General features: G+C 40.6%; 1 protein-coding gene across 2 annotated transcripts in view; it reads left to right on the top strand.

Annotated features, from left to right (window-relative positions):
- The window catches only part of LOC140196365 (IQ domain-containing protein J-like), a 260,193-nt gene that overhangs the window by 165,141 nt on the left and 73,538 nt on the right, over positions 1 to 21,514 (top strand). For both annotated transcript variants that reach the window (XM_072255447.1, XM_072255446.1), the window contains exons 2-4: positions 10,116 to 10,180; positions 11,204 to 11,287; positions 15,183 to 15,333. In XM_072255447.1, the coding sequence (XP_072111548.1) occupies positions 10,116 to 10,180; positions 11,204 to 11,287; positions 15,183 to 15,333 (300 nt within the window). The remainder of the gene's footprint in view (positions 1 to 10,115; positions 10,181 to 11,203; positions 11,288 to 15,182; positions 15,334 to 21,514) is intronic.

Below are 21,514 nucleotides of genomic sequence, written 5' to 3'. Positions count from 1 at the left end.
TCCATGTATTTGTCTAAGAATATTTTAAATGTCCCTATCGTATCAACCTTTACCACCATCTTCGGCACTGCATTCCAGGCACCCACTCCTGTGTATTAAAAAGCTACCTCTGATAATGTTTCCTACACCTTCCTCCACTCACTTTAAACAGATGTTCTCTGGTGTTGGCCATGGCCGACCTGGGTAAAAGGAACTGGCTGTCCATTCTGTTGATGCCTCTCATAATCTTTACATCTCCATCAATTCACCTCTCATCCCGTGTTAGGAAAAGGCCCTAGCGCACTCAAACTTAAGAAGAGTTTGAGTGATAATAGTGTTAACACCTTTGAAGTATTATTCACATTCCAGTCAAGATTTAAAGGCCAGAAAAGAGATGAAAGTGTGGAACAAATCAATTTTAATCTAAGAGGAAGCAAAAGCGAACCCTGAACAAAAGAAGATGGGGTTGGATATGCATAATGTTGCTATCTGTATCTCCATAAGAAATTACAAATTAATTATTTTTTCATATTTTCTTATGACATACAAGGAGGCTCTTTGGCCCATTGAATCCGTTCTGGCTTTTAGAGCAATCTCATCAGTCCAAATCCCCCACTAATTTCCCTACTGGCTCACATACCCATTGACTGCCTGATTCTCACACCCACCACAGAAAGTAGGAGCGATTTTTGGTGACCAGTAGTCTACCAAACTGCATGTCTTTTGAACTGACAAAAATAGTGAACTCTCAGAGATGCCCAATGTGGTGAAGGGAGAACATGAAAACTGTACACAGTCAGGACGACAGATCTGAATTGCTGGCGCCCTGAGACCATCCGATCTGCCATGCCATTGTGCTGTCCTTTATTGTTTCAATCTACAACATCTCATTAGAGTTAAATTGGTGTGAACTGAGAGGCTTATTTTCACCAAACAGGTAGAAGCAGCTAGTCTGTGTGTAACATCTGTGTAGCCTCAGCCTTGTGTGTGACTGGTCGTCGCATTCGTTAGAGAAAATCAGATTACACAAGGTGCTAATAGGCCATCAGAAGAACCCAGGTATCTGAAGGAGGCAGTGAATAGAAACCACACTCTTCTGGAAATAAGGTTTTGTTTATAAGAAAAACATTATGTACAAAATGTTTACATGAGCAAGAACAATTCAAGACTCAAACATTCTGTTCAGGTTCCAAATCTTTGACACTGTATCAACAAAAGCCAAATTCCTGTTTAGTTAGAATCAGTGATATTCATTACAATAAACTTTGTTACTCCAATTTCTCTAACTAATTAGATCTAGTGTTATCCCCTATTTAAAAGTTTACAGACTAAACTTTCCTTTTTATTTATCCCTAGTTACTTAGAAAACCAAATATAATTCCTATTCTCAAGTATGAGAGTTAACTTCAGTTTCAGTTCCAGGCAGTATAAATTCAGGCAAGTTTAAATTCAAATTCAAAAATGATATATACATTGTTTAAATCCTTTCACAATTCTCCAACATCACAACTCTTAATCAAAGTAAATTTCATTCAGTAACTTATCAAAGTCTGTGCATAAATACTCGGTTCTCCATTTCAACAGCTTTGCGTTTTGATTTACAACCCCAACTTATTACGGCAATACTTGGTTTGCCAATGATGGAATATAGCTCTTTATCCTCTTCAGTCTGTCGTATGATTGCACTTGTTACATTACTGGCCAGAAGATCCATTTTATTGAATTGGAAAGAGACCAATCCTCCTACTACATTTCAATGGTTTTCTCAAACTATATCATGTTTAAATTTAGAAAAAATCAGAATTGTCATTTTTGATCCTTCGGTTAAATTTGAGGAGATTTGGAAGCCTAAATTTATTCAACATTTTCATATGATGTAGTTTCACCTTTTCTGAATCCTTTTTATTAACGTAGGAATGTATGAATGGAGGAGTGGAGTTGATGACATTAATGAATCTATTCAATCTAATATATTTGTTCAGCCCTGTTTTGTTCTGTTTGTTTTTTTTTGTTTGCTTTTTGGGGTTTTTCTTTGTGATATCCTTTTCTTTTTATTTTGTTTTCTCTTCATGATTACATATATTATGAGTTTGGAAGTTTATTACACTTTGTAGTTTCTCTTGTATATGTTTTATTAATAATGTAATTCCAATCTCTTTATATCACTATTGTTATTATGTTTATGAACTTGAAAACTAATAAAAAAATTTAAAAAGAAAGAAATAATCGGTTCTCGCAGAAATCAAATTCGGATTCTTCATATGAAAATAAACTTATACATCCCACCATATTAAATCCTCTGCAGCATTACACATTTCATTCTTGCGCAGGTTCTTTATCTGGGTGGCTCGCCATCTTGGTTCATTGGATGAAATAGTTGATCATCCACAGACTTGTACAAAACTTGACCAAATGTCTTGGTATGAATTTGCAGAACTAATTCCCGACTACACGGTAGGGATTTTGGACACCGGTCTCTGCCGATATTGTCTCGTTATAGCCATAGCTTCAATAAATCTTTTATCGCTATTGTCTCTCCTCCAGGGGTTTTACCTTGAGGGTTTCAAGTTAGTAGGGTAAAGATACTCACTACTAACTCCATTTTTAACAGTTCATGTCTTCAACTTCTAATCGATGCTGCATTTCTCTCCTTGTCCATTCTGTGTCCAGACCGCCTCTCCCTCGCATAGTGTTTTTTTTTCAAATGTTTTTAAACTGCTAAACCTCGTTTTCATCCCTCCGCAGGTAGAACTTTATAACATTACATTTTTGGGTTTAATTAAACTGGGTTACGTATGCTTTAAGCATTGCCTGTCTGCCTGTATTCCCCAAAACAGTTTATTTTGATTTTTTTATCTGTTCACCCTCCTCCCCCCAAGAGTTCTTCAATGAAAGGAGAACAGAGCTTTATCGTAACCGTGACCACAACTTACTGAACTCAAACAGGTTGATCTGTAGGATTATTGGCTAACTACAATGCCTGTGTCCTTGACTCCTATATTTGGAGCTTGTGCAGTAAAAAAGTTGTAAGTTGAATGCTCAGGCAGGATAATGGCGCAGAAAATTGCTTGGACAACAACAATGAGATGTTAGTTGAATAATTGCTGTCTGTGCAGAGATTTTTTTAGTAAATGACAGAAAACAATATCTTATACTGTATTTGAATGTCTTTACTTAAGATTGAAGGATTACAGTAACTTTGCTTCAGCGGCTGACATTTGAAAACTGTCCTTTTTATTCTATCTCTGTGCTTTTTGGCAGAAACCTTTATTTAAGGGGTTCAAGTGGTTAATCTGTAGGTCATATGCACAAATTCACAAAAGTTTTGTGCCACAATGGGGCTACCACAGATTGGAGCATGATCTGGGCTGTCATATTACGTTTTTTTAAAAAAGTCTTCAGATAGGGAAAATATTTACATTATGTAGGCAATAATAAAGGACTTGGCAATTTGGAGCTACATAACCTGGGCGTCACAGTAGTGTAGTGGTTAGTGTTCGGTTCAATTCCGGCTGCAGTCTCTAAGGAGTTTGCATGTTCTCACTGTAACCACATGGGTTTCCTCCCACATTCCAGAGGCAAATGGGCTAGGGCTAATATGTTACAGGCATGCAATATTGATGCAAGAAGCACGGTGCCACTTGTGATTTGTTCCCAGCACATACTCGATCTCTGCTGGCCATTGTAGCAAAACACCACTGTATAGTTCAATGTATATATTGATAAGATTAATGAAGTCATTATATAATGGTAAGGATTTCTGCATCACTGCAGACTTTAACGTTATAAACTGAAATAAATGCTCTGTAAATTTTGTAGAAGTCCATAAAAATTAAACACCTACAATATTTGGAAAAAGGACAAATAGAGCTTTCTGAAATCTTTTTCAGATGTATCTGTCATACTTTAAAAGCTGAGAAGCACAAATGCCCTTATGTAGCTCCCCTTCACACCCCATCCCTTATTTATTTATTTTATTTATATATTCCCCCCCCCCTTTTTCCTCTCTCTCTTTTTTCTCCTGTCCCTCTCACTATAACTCCTTGCCTGCTCTCCACCCTCTGGGCTCCCCTCCCCCCTTCTCTTTCTCCCCAGGTGCTCTTATATCCACCTCTCCCCTCTTGTCTTCTCCTATCATTTCGGATCTCCCCCTCCCCCTCCCACTTTCACATCTCTTACTATCTCTTTCAGTTAGTCCTGACAAAGGGTCCCGGCCCGAAATGTCGACTTTACCTCTTCCTAGAGATGCTGCCTGGCCTGCTGCATTCACCAGCATTTGTGTGTGTGTGTGTGTGTGGTAAACCATATATATATTGTAACTGGGTTAACTGGACACACCCCTCTGCTGACTGCCCCTGAGAGTCCTGTATAAAGGTGTTCGCCTTGCCCCTCCCCCTCGGTCCGGGGGCAGACACTCACTATGGAGGTTGTATTGTACAGCGAATAAAAGCCTTTAAGTATTTTACCCAACTTCCGTCTTTTAGAGTTATTGAAGGTGCGCTTCAATTTTATTCGCTGTACATTTTAAAGCATGGAACAGTCCCTGAGACCCGACAGGTTAGACCTCGATCAGCAAATGCCTGAAGCTGGAAATGCGTTTGAACTCTGGCTGACCTGCTTCAAAGCGTACCTAGAGGAGATTAAAGCAACCAACCCCATAGTGAAGCACAGAGTTCTACTCTCCAGGGTCAATCCACGGGTTTATTCACTAATCAGAGACCAGCCAAGCTACGACAGCGCGATGAGCGCCCTTAAAGGCCAATACCTGCGGCCGATAAACAGTGTTTATGCTCGGCATCGCTTAGCGACACGGCAACAACGGTCCGGGGAATCGAGTGCTGAGTTTGTCCGGGCCCTACAGAGACATGGGGGTCGCTATCTTGCCTGCCGCCATCTTCCCTGCACGCTGCCACCATGTGCGAGACATGGGGGTTGCCATCTTGCCTGCTGCCATCTTCCCTGCACGCCACCACCACATGCGAGACATGGGGGCGGCCATCTTGGTCAGCACCCCCTCCCACCGCCTATGACCAACGGGTGCTCACGGGGCACCCCACTGCGCCGGACCAAGACAGCGACTCAACCCTGGCCTCCGTGACCCTCGACCAAAGCGCTCCCCACCAGTTCGCAAGGTCAATGATGGCTATCCTGGTGGAGGGGCGTAGGACAAGCTGCCTGTTTGACACAGGCAGCACGGAGAGTTTTATCCACCCGGCCACGGTGCAGCATTGTGGACTCGTGATGTGGCTGGTAAGTCAGAGGGTCACCATGGCTTCCGGGTCGCATACAACAGACATCCGGGGGGGTTGTGTAGCGACGCTAGTGGTGCAGGGCACAGAATATCGGGACTTTACGTTACTGGTCATGTCTCAACTGTGTGCTCCTGTTCTATTGGTGCTCGACTTCCAGAGCCACCTGAAAAGCGTGACAATGAAGTTTGATGGGCCCTTCCACCAATTACTGTCGTAAATACCCAGTTTTGTAGGGATACATCACATCAGCTCCCCATCTGCCGGGAGGACTTCCCTTACACCGCCTTTGAGACGGACGGCAGGCTTTATCAATTCCTGCGCATCCCCTTCAGTGTCACGAATGGTGTATCTGTCTTCCAGAGGGCAATGGACCGGATGGTGGACCAGTGCCAACTGAAGGCCAGGTTCCCATATCTGGATAACATCACCATCTGCGGTCACGACCGGCAGGATCACGACAACAATCTCCAAAAATTTCTCCAAACGGCCAAAGCTTTTAATCTGACCTATAACAAGGACAAGTGTGTATTCGGGACCACCCGACTTGCTATCCTTGGGTGTGTCGTGGAGAATGGAGTCATTGGCCCTGACCCCGACCGTATGTGCCCCCTGTTGCGACTCCCTCTTCCCAATACCCACAGAGCCCTCAAAAGATGCCTGGGCTTCATTTCATATTACGCCCAATGGGTCTCTAACTACGCAGACAACGCCCGCCCCCTGGTCAAGTCCACCACATTCCCCCTCTCAGCGGAGGCCCATGCGGCCTTCAACCGCATAAAAGGGGACATTGCCAAAGCAGCAATGCATGCGTTAGATGAGGCCATTCCCTTCCAAGTAGAGAGTGACGCCTCCGACTTTGCACTGGTTGCTACCCTCAACCAGGCAGGAAGACCAGTGGCGTTCTTCTCCCGTACCCTTCAAGGCCCTGAAATTCGACACTCCGCAGTGGAGAGAGAGGCCCAGGCCATAGTGGAAGCTATTAGGCACTGGAGGCACTATCTCACTGGCAAAAGGTCCACCCTGCTAACTGACCAGCACTCAGTCGCATTCATGTTTAATAACCAACAGCGGGCAAAATCAAAAATGATAAAATTCTGAGGTGGAGAATCGAACTCTCCACCTTCAATTATGACATCATGTACAGGCCTGGGAAGCTCAACGAGCCCTCCGATGCCCTATCCCGGGGAACGTGCGCCAGCACACAGATCGACCGGCTATATGCCCTACATGTAGACCTTTGCCACCCGGGGGTCACCCGGCTTTTCCACTTCGTGAAAGCCCGGAACCTGCCTTACTTCCATGAGGAGATTAGCACGATGACCTGGGACTGCCAAGTCTGCACAGAGTGTAAACCGCACTTCTACCGACCCGAAAAGGCACAACTCATCAAGGCCACCCGCCCCTTTGAGCAACTGAGTGTTGACTGTAAGGGCCCCCTTCCCTCCACCGACCGCAATGTGTACTTTGTTAACGTTATCGACAAGTACTCGCGGTTCCCCTTCGCCATCCCCTGCCCCGACACCACTACCACGTCAGTTATAAAAGCCCTGCGCAAGCTCTTCACTTTGTTCGGATACCCATGCTATATCCACAGTGACAGAGGGTCTTTGTTTATGAGTGACGAGCTGCACCAATATCTACTGGCTAGGGGAATTGCAACCAGTAGGACCACGAGCTATAATCCCCGGGGGAATGGACAGGTGGAGAAGGAGAATGGCACAGTGTGGAAAGCCACACTCTTAGCCCTCAGGTCAAAGGGACTGCCGGTCTCCCACTGGCAGGAGGTCCTTCCCGAGGCACTCCACTCCATCCGCTCCCTGTTATGCACAGCCACCAATGCCACCCCTCATGAGTGGCTCTTTTCTTTTCCCAGAAAGTCGACCACTGGAACCACCCTACCATCTTGGCTGACGTCCCCGGGGCCAGTGCTGCTCCGGAATCATGCGAGGAGCAATAAATACTCCCCGATGGTCGAGAGCGTTCACTTACTTCATGCGAACCCCCAGTATGCCTACGTGGTTTTACCTGATGGGCGGGAGGACATGGTCTCCATCCGCGACCTGGCGCCCGCAGGAGCTCCGGGCCCCTACCCTGAACACTCTGTGGTGACTATTGACCCCGTACCCACCGATATATGTACCCACAAGACACCGTGCACTCCAAGCCCTACACAGACACCACACGACACTCCCATACCGGGCGCGACGCACACGCACGAGGGATTACCGACGCCTAACGTGCTGGCACCTGAAGTCAAGCCGGAGCCAGCACAACTGCTGTCACTGATGCAATCACCACTGGTGCTACGTAGATCACAGCAACGGACTCGTCCACCTGATAGACTTAACCTGTAAATATACTTGTTATAAATATTGTCAGTCACTTCACCCCGCAGGACTCTTTTAAAAAAAGGAGGGGTGAATGTGGTAAACCATGGATATATGTTGTAACTCGGTTACCTGTCTGGACACACCCCTCTGCTGACTGCCCCTGTGGCTCCTCCCACAGAGTCCTGTATAAAGGTGTTTCGCCTTGCCCCTCCCCCTCAGTTCGGGGGCAGACACTCACCATGGAGGTCGTATTGTACAGCGAATAAAAGCCTTTCAGTATTTTACCCAACCTCAGTCTTTTGGAGTAATTGAAAGTGCTTCAGTTTGTTACGTTAATAAATTTGAATTGTGATTGTGCATATCTAATTTTCAACAGGCTCAGAATCACGAACCGAACTTAAGTTTGTCATTCATAAAAAGCTAATGCTATTAATTAAATGGGACAGTTTCAGCCAAATCCTGTTGGTCAGGGCTCAGAATTTTTGCTGGACATTCCCCCTCACCTGTATGCAACCGATCCAGATGTGCAGAGTGTATCTGCCTGGTCTGAGGAGACCCAGATGTGAAGGGTGTATCTGCCTGGTCTGAGGAGACCCAGATGTAAAGGGTGTATCTGCCTGGTCTGAGGAGACCCAGATGTAAAGGGTGTATCTGCCTGGTCTGAGGAGAGCCAGATGTGAAGGGTGTATCTGCCTGTCTAAGGAGACCCAGATGACAGCATTGTTGCACAGATAGCAGTAGAGGGAGTCTAGTGATATCCAGAAGTCCCAAACCAATCATACTCTTGAAAAGCCCGGCCCAAAGATGGAATCATGGAATTGTACAGCATAGAAGTAAGCCTTTTCAGCGCACTTCATTCATGCCTATCTACGCGAATCCCATTTGTCTACATTAAGTTTATGTCCTCCTGGGGTGTCCTTCCCATCTAAGCACCTGCCTGAACATCTTTTAAAAGTAATTTTGTCTGCCACTGGAAGTTCGTTCCAAACAGCCACCACGCTCAGTGTGGAAAAGTCTTTGATCAGTGTGTCTGACAGGGTAGTGTTTGCTATACTCCTTTTCAACTTACCAGCACCCTGGTTCACGTGCTGCCTTTCTGCTCACTGCAGTTCTGGTTACTGTGATTTTTTTATCTGCTCACCCAGACCTTATTTCTGATACTCCCTTACCACCCGCCAGGGCCCAGTCCCATGGTTCCTTTTAACTTGCTTGGTTCTTTGGAAAATATATTGTTGCACCATGTAATATCCAAAAAGGTGATCTATGAGTGTTGAGGTATTACTAGGATATCATCCGGGCATTTAAAAGGCTTTTAAGACTAAAGGCCAAGCATGCTGGATTATTGCTTTTAAGGTTCCACTTCCAAAAATGCATCACCTAGTTTGCATGAAGTAGTTTCTGCAATGTGCATTGGATGACACATTCCTGAAGTTTGTTGCTGTCTTGCCCACTGTTCACCATGTTGTCCAATATTGCATAATTACTAATCCTGTAACTTGCACTCAGCATACTCCTTTCTGAGTCATTCGTAGACAACAAGAGCCACAATGATCTGAATACCAATGTAAAGCTCTTGACTGTGGGCACACTGCTTCTTGGAGCTCCTATATGACACAGCATGTGTGAACAATGGGGCCCAGATAAACTAGAATGAATCTAGACATGTGAGAACCAACGAAGTTGTGGTGGAATCAAGTCTTGGATCCTCAAAGACCGCCCATGAAGATCAGAAATCCATAGTAAAAGTAGAAATGCTGAAATACATTGTGAATTGTTACACTTTAACGATTTCTCTGCAGAATATCAGTTGTCTTTTTATTTTCTATATTATAATAATCTAGCACATTCAGTATTTCTTTATTGTAAAAAAATCTTTCTGCATTGAATGATTTAAAACAGGTGCAATATAGTATTTGAACTTGCTCATGGAGAAAGATTCTCATGTGCTGTCTTAGTTGGAAAATGCTGTAGGGGAAGTGGTGTCAACTGGTGTTGTTAATGTCCAGCTTGCCATTCAGCTGCCAGTCCACTGACAGACTGAGCTGTCAGCCTGCTTATGTAAGCTAGTAATTGGCTTTTAACATTGCTGGCTTGCCACAGAACATCTGTCGATGTTAGCGATAATCTCAGACAGGCTGGCAAGGTTACAATTGCAATTTTGCCATAATTATTCATGTGAGATTTGCACATATGCAATGGTGTCAAAGTTATGTTTAGGTCTTTGGGGAAAATGCACAAAACTCATCCATGTCGAATTCTCAGCTGCTGCTAAATCTCCTTTCAGGATATTTGGACCAAATACAACGCGGCAGGGACTGGCACAATTCAAAACTGCTGCTATGTCTGTGATTAAAAGGACTATTGGCACCTGCCCCACAAATTTTATTGGCACGGCTGGGGAACGTGTTAGCCATATGATTTGTCAGATGGCTGGTGATGCATTGTAAAGATCATAGAAAATGGGAGGGGCAGGTAGGATTAGAATTTGCTCACTGATACCAGCTTAAATGGTATTTAGCTCCATGTTGATGCTTGTTTTTGTTTCAAATTTCAGGAGGAATTGAACAGGCTGGAGAATACTCTGGATCAAGTGCATGATGCAAAATATGTTGTTCAGAAGTAAGTATGTTAATCTCTGAAGCTTTCACTAATTGGTATGAAACTTATGCAAAATATGAAGAAAATACTTACTGAAAATCCATTAAAATTGCTGGGGAAAGGATAGCTCGCAACACTCAGTTGGAAATGTTTTGGTGAGAGGACAGTATGAATGAGGATAGTTACGAGGATTGGCAGAGGATAAAATAGATCACAGACCACTCATGCAGAAAGATGAAAAACAGCAATGTAATTAAAAAGAGGATAGGATGGTTTTAAACAGCATGAAATATTATCAACTTCATAATATTGATAATATTCATAACAGACTTATATGATGAGAAGCTAGTGCTGAAAGTTGTAGCTATTTAATTTTCTAAAGTGTGGCATATTCTGTCAGTTGTGTTGGAACCAAAAGCTCTTATGGTAGTGCAGTTGAGTAGACAAGTGTTCCTTTATGTCATGTTTTGTATTGTTCAGTCATAGGATCTGTCTCTTTCCAGTTAACCTTGGTGCAGAAAGACAAGAAGATATATTAGACATGAATTTGAGGAAGGAGAGCATCAAAGGACCAGCTACATTCAGTGATACTTGACCCATGTAGTTATTGAGGTTCTACACCTAATGACAACTCCTTCTCCTGGTTGACGGCTATGATCCAATGATGAATGGGTGGGGGAGGGGAGCACATTACATACAAACATACATTCTGTATCCATGATAATTGGAATTGAGGTATTCCAACTCAATGAAAACAGTGCCAACATGTGCAATAAATTTTGCTTGGAAATCTTTGGAATGAATATCAGTTAAAGGCATGATTGGAATGAGCAGTGATGCGTTTTGTGATTCAAGTTACTTCAGCCACTTGTCAAGAATGTGTAACAAAATTCTAGAATGCTCACAGCCATTGATTCATACTACAGTGCAATTCGACACTTTGAGAAGATTTGACTCGTAAAATATCGCAAAATCTGTATTACACCATTATGTGCAAAGAAATACTGCTTTGGTGTTGGAAATAAGCATATAACTTTTCTTTAGCAACCATGAACATCCAATTGACTTTGGAAATAAGATCGAAAAAAGTCAAACCAGCAGAGGGGTTCCGGAATCAAAAGCAAAAATGTAAGTAATAAGTGAAAATAATTATCATGATTTGTTTCAGTTTTGATGAGAACATTTGCAATTTTAATTAATCTAAGTTTAAACAGTGCAAAAGGCATCCCTTCAATCAGAAGTTACCACTGCTGCATGTCAGCATTGATATCCTTGTGGAAGCCAAAAACTGGATTGACTCGATTTCCAAAAATGGTGCAGTAGTTAAGAACATCCAAACGTTCCTCCTGACTGTCTTCTGAAGTATGGATGGATACCATATTCATGTAGAAATTAATCAAACTAAAGCTGTTAAAAATCCTAGTCTTACTATTGTGTTGCAAATCTGAGAGCTTTCATAGAAAATTAATTAAGAAAATTAATCTTTAAAAAAATTCCATTGGTAACTTTTTTCATTTATCTATAATAACTAACCTTTAGAAAAGATGAGAAAAATTAGGAAGTGTACAAGCAAGTGTTATGGTAGAAAATATTTTCTGATTTCTGATTCAAGAACTGTCACTCTTATCCCCGCTTCTCCAAGTCTAAAATCTTCTGTAGAATTCTGTCAGCCTTGCATCCTCTCTCTTAAACTTTCATCCTCCAGATAAAAAGAGAGCATACCTTTGCTTTCCTTTTGTGTCCCCAGTGAAGAATATTGAAGATAGATCTGTCCAGTTTGCTGTACATGTACCTTTTTAAGTAGAACCGAACAGAAACTGTCAGAACCAGACACTTGTTTTCTTTTTCATTAGCTGTGTTGAAATAATTATCAGCTGGGATAGTGCTAGTCAAGAGAAAGTCTTTTAACGTTACAAGATTTTTAACTGGTAGAGCCTTGATGTGTTATTAATCTGTATAAATCAAATTTTAAAAATAAATAATATCAACAAATTTGAAATGTTAAATGGATAATCCTATTTGCAGAAAGGAAATGATTACAAGAAGTTTTGCATTTTGTAATTTCTGGCATTTGGTATTGATGAGCTCTTTTTTAAAGTAAAAATCTGGAATATTTATCTTTCTTTGAGATATGGACATTGCAGGCATTGCCTACAGATTTATTGTCTGGCCTTGAACTAGGGATACAGTTATTAGTCAATCACAGTCTTTAGTCATGTTCAGACCACTGCAGTTAAATTAGGACAGTAGCTTTCATGTCATTCCCTTCAGAGTGTGACTGAGCCAAATGATTTTCTGAAACTCTAGCAGAAAATAAAGAAAGCACTCAGCAGGTCAAGCAGCATCTATGGTGTAAGAAACTGAACGGATGTTTCAGGTCAAAGGTCCTTGATCAGAGCTGAAAAAAAATGAGTTTAAGAACACACATGCGCATTTCAAGTTGCAAGGAATGGGAGAGTAGAGAGAAGACGTAATTTTGGCAATGGGATACAAACCAAATTTTTGAAGTATTGATTATTTTTAAAAAAATGACAGATCTCGAGAGAGAGAAAAAACTGAAAGGAAAACTTTCTTCCCAATCTTTAGTTTCATAGTTACTGGTACAGAAAGTAGTTTTTCTCTACTTAAACTTTAGTTTATTTTCCAATTTGCCAGTGTAGAATTTAAACTTTCTTCTTGATCAATGGGCAGAAGTCTGGTTGCTAGATCTGTCACCTAAAAACTAAGTTACCAAGAGTATAATATAAGATCATGTGAATGTCAGAAATAGCAGCTTGAATGGACATTTAGTGTCTTTTTATTTTCTGACAGATACGATTTGCTATTAGTATTTTCCACAAACACATCCTCACTGGGATCAGCATTCAGTTCAGCTCCTATTGATATAAGCTATTTCTGTTGCTATATTTCTTCATCTATTTTACTGATCTGGGAACTCGAACAAGGAGTTAGCCATTTGTTCTCATGTGCCTTCCCAGCCTTTATTTCACCTGGGTCAGTCAGTGTTGGTTCCTTACCAACTCAGAAAGTGAGCTTAGAGCTATAGTGTTGTATAGCAGATAAACAGGTTCCTCAGCCCAACTCATCAGTGCCTACAAAATTGTTTTCTTGAGCTCCTTCCATTTCCTCAAGTTTGGCCCATATCCCTCTTAACTTTTTTTTATCCACTACTTGGCTAAATGACTTCTAATCATTGTATTTGTACCTGCCTCTACCACTTCTTCTGGCAACCTGTTCCATATACCCTCATCCTGTGTGAAAATGTTGCCCATCAGATCCCTTTAAAATCTTTCCCTCTCACCTTAATATATGTACTTTTATTTTAGTCTTCTCTACCCAGAAAGAATCCCAGTTTATCCAGTCTCTCCTTTAAGTTCAAGTCCTCCAGTCCCAGTAACATTCTTGTTAACCTTTCCTTCACCTTTTCCAGCTTAATGATACCAATACACTTTGTGCATTGGAAGAGATTAAAAACAGAGCAGGAAAACTGCTGAACTAGGATTGCTAAAGCATGGTGTAATAAAACTCATTAACTGTCCAAGCCTTGATGACTTTGAGAAAGTCCGGTGAGGTCTCATCTTGAACTGTTGCAATGCTTATGTTGAATCTGCTCCTGGATTTGTGTACCAGGGTTTTGACCAGCAACCATAAAAGAATTTCTGTGTTACTAAAATTAGACGGATGAGTGAATTGGATGGAAATGTGGAGGTGAGCCTATTTATGCCTTCTGCTCTTGTCCTTCTGGGTGTTTGTCATTGCATGTTTAGGATATATACTGCAGTGCGCAACATGACATCTTTGACTATTGTATTTTTGTAATTGAATCAGGTAAGTTTTCTGTCAGCAGTCCACAGTGGAAATTTCCTGATGGAAGTGTCCACCATTGAGTATTTTCTCTGCATATGGTTATTGCCTTGCACTTGTGATTGTTGTTTGCCATTTGCTAATGATACTGAAAACTGGTCTTGAATATCAGAGAATATCACCACTTAGAATGGAAGGAAGGTCTTGGCTGGACATCTGAAATTGCTTTGAAGAACTTCTGTAGCAATAGTCTATGCCAGTTTAATTGAATAAGATACTTTGAAGTACACTTCAAGCACTGCGATTGTCATTTCATCTCCTTAGCTTGTCTCCATTTTTGTTTCACCTCTCACCTCCATTTCTTCTATTTATCTGAAAGATTTTGGGGCTGAAATTTCTCCAAAACGACATATTCATAGGACAGCACAAGCAAAAGGATATCTAGTTATCTTGTCATTGTAAGAGCAAGTATATATGTTTGAACCCAGTACTTGGTTTAAGCCTTCATTGTACCTGTGATATAACATTTATTTTAGTAAGTGGAGATTAGATGAGATTAGGTTTATTTGCCACATGGAAACGTAGTGAAATGGATCATTTTCCTCAACAACCAACATATTTTAGAGATGTGCTAGGGGCAACCTGCAAATGACGCCATGCCTCCGGTGCCAACATAACCTTCACACAACTTACTGAAACTTACCAATCCGCTCATCGTTGGAATCTGGGAGGAAACCCACATGGTCATGGGGAGAATGTATAAAGTCCTAACAGGCAGTGGATATTTAACATTGATAAAGGTTTTACATTGGAGTTCGTTGTGGATCAACACAAAATAGAACTCTTAGTTTTCCTCATTTGCCTGAATAATTATCTTGATTCCATTATGGATCGAAATCACTGATATTAATAACAGGGTACTTATGCAGAAATGTTTATGATTCAGTATATTGAACAGATCTTGGGTTGCAGGGTCTTCTTATGATGGACACGGATCTGAAGGGAAATGATGTTTTGTTGCAATTTGTGTCGGGACTTGGGTCGATTTGGCACTGGTTCATGTTAAGTCTCCTCAGTCCTTGATGACCTTCCTGAAATGTTGTCCCATTGACCAAGGGACAGCGTTTTAGGAGGAATCTAGGCATACCTCCTAATATCTTAGATTCAAAGTGAATAGAGTTCCACTAGTGAAATTCTCACTTTTATTTCAAAAATTTAGCATTCAGCGAGCATGGCGTGAGTATTTGCAGCGACAAGAGCCTGTCCGGCATAGCTATATGGAGAAACGGAGCCCGTCGCCTCCTTCTCTCTCCTCGGGGAAGATGAGCACCTCCATCAGCATGAACACACTTTCTGATGGCAGCACTCCTGTGAGTAACCTAATCTCATCTAATCTCCCTTGTTTTACTCTGCCACCTGCTGGATTCTGTTGGCATATGGCTCAGAACCAAAAAGAAATGAACAGAAGGTACTTACTTGCAGGTTATTGCACTAATCAAGTTTTTTTTTTAATGCTAGCTTGAGCTGTTTTGTTAGATCAGATTGATTTGTTCTTTACTGTGGGGCTGAAGTTCATGCTGTTTGCTGCTTTACTATCTCCAGGACATGAGCTGCTTGGCAATGGAAGCATGTAATTAATTAAAATGATCAGTATCTCTTCAGTTTAATATTAAAGTGCCAATGATTCATTTGTATAGCCAAAATGATTCACTGTTATAAGAACCTGATAGACATTGTAAAGTCGAATACATTGAAACTACCTTCAAAGAAGAATCAAACCATATCTTTCTGTAAGCATTATTAAACTGGTTCATAATATGATTAGAGATTATTACTACTGATTTGCAGAAATTAAAAAAGATACTGTTCTATAAGGATTTCTAATTATATCTAGACAATTAAAACTTGCTGCTTTGATATGAAAATGGTTATGAATCAGCTTTTGCAGAAACACTTGCATTCCTTTGCTCTTTTCCAATAAAAATCAACTAATGTAGATATAATTGGATCTGGTGGGATGAAATAAGTGTAAATAGAAAAAAGACTTTCTAATGCCAGTGAGCTGAATACAAAATGTAAACAATGTTAAGGAATTGGTCAACAGAGCAGAAATAGATTGTGAAGTTAGATTATAGATTATTAATTAAATGTGAAGCCTTGCAACAAATGTTACTCAAGCATTCAAGGATAAAATAAAATGATGACATGTTTGAAGCCGTATCTGCCAGATGGTGGCATTAGTAGACGGAGTGGCATCTGAAAACTAGGCACTTCACACTAAGCTCATGCCAATAAACTCGGGGATTTTAGTGAAACACATTTAGAAGGCAGACTTCCTTTGCTGTGAAGATACCTGAAGTGCACCTACCTGGCGTGTGATTATTAGATAAATGGCTATCCATTTGGTTCCTGCCGTACAAAGAAAACGAGAGACACGATGCTGATTGTAGGTCCCATCTGTGAAATAGAGTTCTCCTGAGTGATCAAGATTCAGTGAAGTGATCATCTCAAAATTTATGCTTTACTTCCATGTAATTATGTTCTTTGATTCTGTGGCAAACTTCAAACCTGGAGTTTGCACGAGTTAATTTGAGTTTGAACAAGTCAAATCAGTTGTTCACATCTGCAGTTGAGTGTCTCTTCATGCGGTTGTATTTTAGGGAGACTTGACTCCTCCTGGTCTGAATGACATATTTGAAATTTCCATCCATATGGAGCCAGTGGTGTGAAATCTTTCCTATCAAAACATTCCACAGGCTGATTGTCAATAAGCTCTTTTTACAGAGCAACTGCTCTGATAGGAAAATTACAGCTTGGTATATGTTGATATAAGTTACTGAACATGCAGTATTGTCCAGTTAAGCAGATTGACTTGCAGCCATTTCCAGTATTTCTAACTTTGTAATATCAGCTTTTGGTGGGCCCAGCTGCATTGCTGCTTTCTGTGTGAGTAGTGCTATCTTATAAGTTAAGCTAACAAAGTATTGTATTGAACAAATGTTATTTCTCTATGATGTACTTCATGCACAAAGATAGTTCACTACAGAGAAGCCAGCTTTCTGGAGCCATCTGACTGTGCAATGTTCCAAATGCATAGGGAACAGTTATCACGTGCTACCTTCTCTGAAGTGGTACTCAACCAGTGTCATATGAAGCACGTATATTTTGCTTTCTGTTTCCAATGTCAATCTGCCTTGGTTTCCATCACAGTGTTGCTCTCTTTATATTATGAATCAACAATAGATGAAACCTTTTCCGTTGCTGACTATTTAAATAATTGCTTATTATGTTACTGTTCTTCAGGAAATGATTCTTTTTATGGTTTAACTTGGCTCTAATTTCTGTGGAAACAACTCTTCAAAAAAAACAAGTAATAGAATTATCTGCTCTGTTGGTTTTGTTTTTTGCAGATGGTTGATGATATACAGTGGCATGCAAAAGTTTGGGCACCTCTGGTCAAAATTTCTGTTACTGTGAATAGTTAAGTGAGTAGAAGATGAACTGATCTCCAAAAGTCATAAAGTTAAAAGATGAAACATTCTTTTCAACATTTTAAGCAAGATTAGTGTATTATTTTTGTTTTGTACAATTTTAGAGTGAAAAAAAAGGAAAGGAGAACCATGCAAAAGTTTGGGCACCCTAAGAGATTTGAGCTCTCAGGTAACTTTTACCAAGGTCTCAAACCTTAATTAGCTTGTTAGGGCTATGGCTTGTTCACAATAATTGTTAGGAAAGGCCAGGTGATGCAAATTTCAAAGCTTTATAAATACCCTGACTCCTCAAACCTTGTCCCAACAATCAGCAGCCATGGGCTCCTCCAAGCGGCTGCCTAGCACTCTGAAAATTAAAATAATTGATGCCCACTAAGCAGGGGAAGGCTATAAGAAGATAGCAAAGCCTTTTCATATAGCCGTTTCCTCAGTTCATAATATAATGAAAAAATGGCAGTTAACAGGAACGGTAGAGGACAAGTTGAGGACTGAAAGACCAAGAAAACTTTCCGAGAGAACTGCCTGCAGGATTGCTAGAAAGGCAAATCAAAACCCCTGTTTGACTGCAAAAGACCTTCTGGAAGATTTAGCAGACTCCTGAGTGGTGGTGCGCTGCACAAATATGACCTTCATGGAAGAGTCATCAGAAGAAAACCTTTCCTGTGTCCTCACCATAAAATTCAGCATCTGAAGTTTGCAAAGGAACATCTAAACAAGCCTGATGCATTTTGGAAACAAGTCCTGTGGAGTGATGAAGTTAAAATAGAACTTCTCGATCGCAATGAGCAAAGGTATGTTTGGAGAAAAATGGGTGCAGAATTTCATGAAAAGAACACCTCCCCAACTGTTAAGCATGCAGGTGGATCGATCATGCTTTGGGCTTGTGTTGCAGCCAGTGGCACGGGGAACATTTACTGGTAGAGGGAAGAATGAATTCAATTAAATACCAGCGAATTCTGGAAGCAAACATCACACTGTCTGTTTAAAAAAAAGCTGAAGATGAGAAGAGGATGGCTTCTACAACAGGATAATGATCCTAAACTCACCTCAAAATCCACAATGGGCTACCTTAAGAGGCGCAAGCTGAAGGTTTTGCCATGGCCCTCACAGTCCCCCAACCTAAACATCACCGAAAATCTGTGGATAGACCTCAAAGGAGCAGTGCATGCCAGACGGCCCAGGAATCTCACAGAACTAGAAGCCTTTTGCAAGGAAGAATGGGTGAAAATCCCCCAAACAAGAATTGAAAGAAGCGTTTGTAAGCTGTGATACTTGCCAAAGGGGGTGTTACTAAGTACTGACCATGCAGGGTGCCCAAACTTTTGTTTGGGGCTCTTTTCCTTTTTTGTTACTTTGAAGCTAAAAGATGGAAGTAAAAAAGAAATCTTGCTTAAAATATTAAAGAAATGTGTCATCTTTAACTTTATGCCTTTTGGAAATCAGATATTTTTACTCGTGTAGCTATTCGCAGTAACAGGAATTTTGACCGGGGTGCCCAAACTTTTGCATGACACTGTATTCCTGAGATGCAAGGTGATGTTCTCAATCCAGTTTTGATTGGCAGTCAATAAAAGAAGGACGCTGCCTTGTACTGGACTTTTAATTAGCAAGGCCATTCAGAGAGGCCAAAGAAGGACAGAAATAGTGGGTTGAATTAATAAAAACAATGGTACTGCAGGTGTAGAAGTTCTTTGATGGTCGGAACTGAAGGATGATAGAGCAGGGTAGGAAGAGCTTGTACAAATTGGGGTCCAAAAACTGCTGTTCTTCATAGTTCAGCCATAGCTCTGGTCTTCTCAACAGCTGATAATTGTGTTCCCATCTCTTTCAAGAAATCAAACTGAGCTATTTGGCACATGAGCTATAGCCCAAGAACATTCAATATTCAACTCTAAGGGAGTATGGGATGAGCATATGAGGAGAACTTTGGACAAACAAATGAGAGAGAAGTGTATGGTGGATTTCAGTGAGGCAAAAAAAGTTGTGTGGACCATATATGCTGGCGTGGGCAGATAGTGCCAAGTGGTCAGTTTCTGTCATCCGACTGCGAACTGCTCAGAAATAGTATGAGTTTGTCCCAGATAATAATGACGTGACTTTGATCCTTGCAATGAATTTAAATATGAAAACAACTACCCAAAGAAGATTTGTTTATGTATTTTTTTCATTTATCAAAGTGCTATACAGGATCACTTTAAACTGAGATTTGTTGTTGTAAGGTCTAAGATAATTGTTTCTTTTGTCACCTTTTTTTAGTTGCTGGCAATCAGCTGAATCTGTTTTTGTATGGAAGTGATGTATTATTCATATTTAAATCTAGTTTCAAAGGCATTGGGTTAGATCATTAATAATAAAACTGTGCCTGTCTTCTACCTTCAGATTTTACATTAGTTCTTCATCTGTAAATTTCTATTTTTTTTTTGAACATCTATCCAGATGTTTTTAATTACCATTTAAAGCGCACCAATGCTCGGCCTTGTTGTTTGTATTCTTGTCTTGTATTTTGGGAATTAAAAGCATCCACTTATTTTTTTTCCACTAAAATAAGTAGCTTGCCTTGTAATGGAATAATCCATCACTGGCAGAAAAAAATAATGAGGGAGCCTTTATATTCCTTTATAGTCTGACCATTATGATTACCCAAGTCTCTAGATCAATATATCTCTATTTTCATGAAGAATGGAAAGAAATGAATGAGTGGAGGCTTGGGATGTGGAATAGCAGTAGTTGAATTATTTATAACTATACTGGATTTCTTATAGTCCTCATTTACTCTCAGTAATTAGAGAAAACTAATTTACCTTCATTTACTGTGATAAATAAAATTGTCTGAGTGCATTAAGCAGGTATTCACACTGACTTTTTAACTTGCTTTAATGCCTGGAGGGGAGCATAGCTCTGTGGAGATATCTAATCGGAGGAGGAGAAGACCTGGGAGTGTGGTGTTCAATTTACCTCCTCAATGAGCGGGCAATGATACATAGTAACAGGTGTGGCACAACAGAAGCATTCATTTTAATTCCATATGCCAGATAAACATCCTAAATAGATTAAAATGTGACTTGCTTTTGTGGATTATCATACAAGACCTAAGTATGAATGGCACCCTGTCTACCAATCCTTGCCTTCAGTCACAGGTGGGCAAACAGCAGGAGTTGCCGCTCTGCATGTGTTGGCAGCTACTCTTCTGTTGAATGCTAAATAATTTATGTCAAGCAGAAAGCGGAGCATATCGATGGCTCAGCCAACGTTTTAAGTAATAAGCTAAAGATCATTTGAGTGCTCTCCTAACTTCCATATACCTCTTCTGTCCTGTGCTTTTCAGATAATATATTATTTCCCTATATTTAATTCTCTTTTTGTATTCTTTGGAGAATATTTCAACAATATTAATTATGCATTCATAACACTTAGTGTCCAGTTGCATTCCATAACACAGATAATCTGACACCTTCCTAATTATACTCCTCTGCCAAATATGAATGACATTTCATAGGTAACTCTTTACTTCTAGTAATTTGATTTTTTTGAGAATGTAACTTGCAACGTAATGTAAATCGTGAACAATGGATCCTCTTGAGTGTGAATTTCTGCAGAAAAATGGGATGAAAGCCAGGAGTGATGAAAGGGCAGAGTGAAGTGATAGTGGGCCAAGAAAAGATAATGAAATCTGCCAACGTTTGCACATTTCTTTCTGACTTTTGTTGCTAAGATTTGGATTTATTTATTTTGTCTCCCTTCAACCATCCGACTGTCACACTTAATTAGAAATTGACTACAGTAGTATGCGAAGGACAGATCAGACAGTTCTGTGGTCTAGAGTTATGTGTGTGTACCCAAATTAAATTATCCACATTCAAGAACAGCTCTCAAATGTAAGAAAAATTTGTATATTACAGAAATGTTCCTAGAAGTGTATACACAATAAAGAGAATTTTTAAAAATGCAAACACGAGGAAATCTGCAGATGTTGGAATTTCAAGCAAAACACTCTTAAAAGTTGCTGGTGAACGCAGCAGGCCAGGCAGCATCTCTAGGAAGAGGTACAGTTGACGTTTCG

Source organism: Mobula birostris, chromosome 4 (assembly GCF_030028105.1).
Source record: "Mobula birostris isolate sMobBir1 chromosome 4, sMobBir1.hap1, whole genome shotgun sequence".
Classification (NCBI taxonomy): Eukaryota; Metazoa; Chordata; class Chondrichthyes; order Myliobatiformes; family Myliobatidae; genus Mobula; species Mobula birostris.
This window is presented reverse-complemented; position numbering and strand designations above follow the sequence as displayed.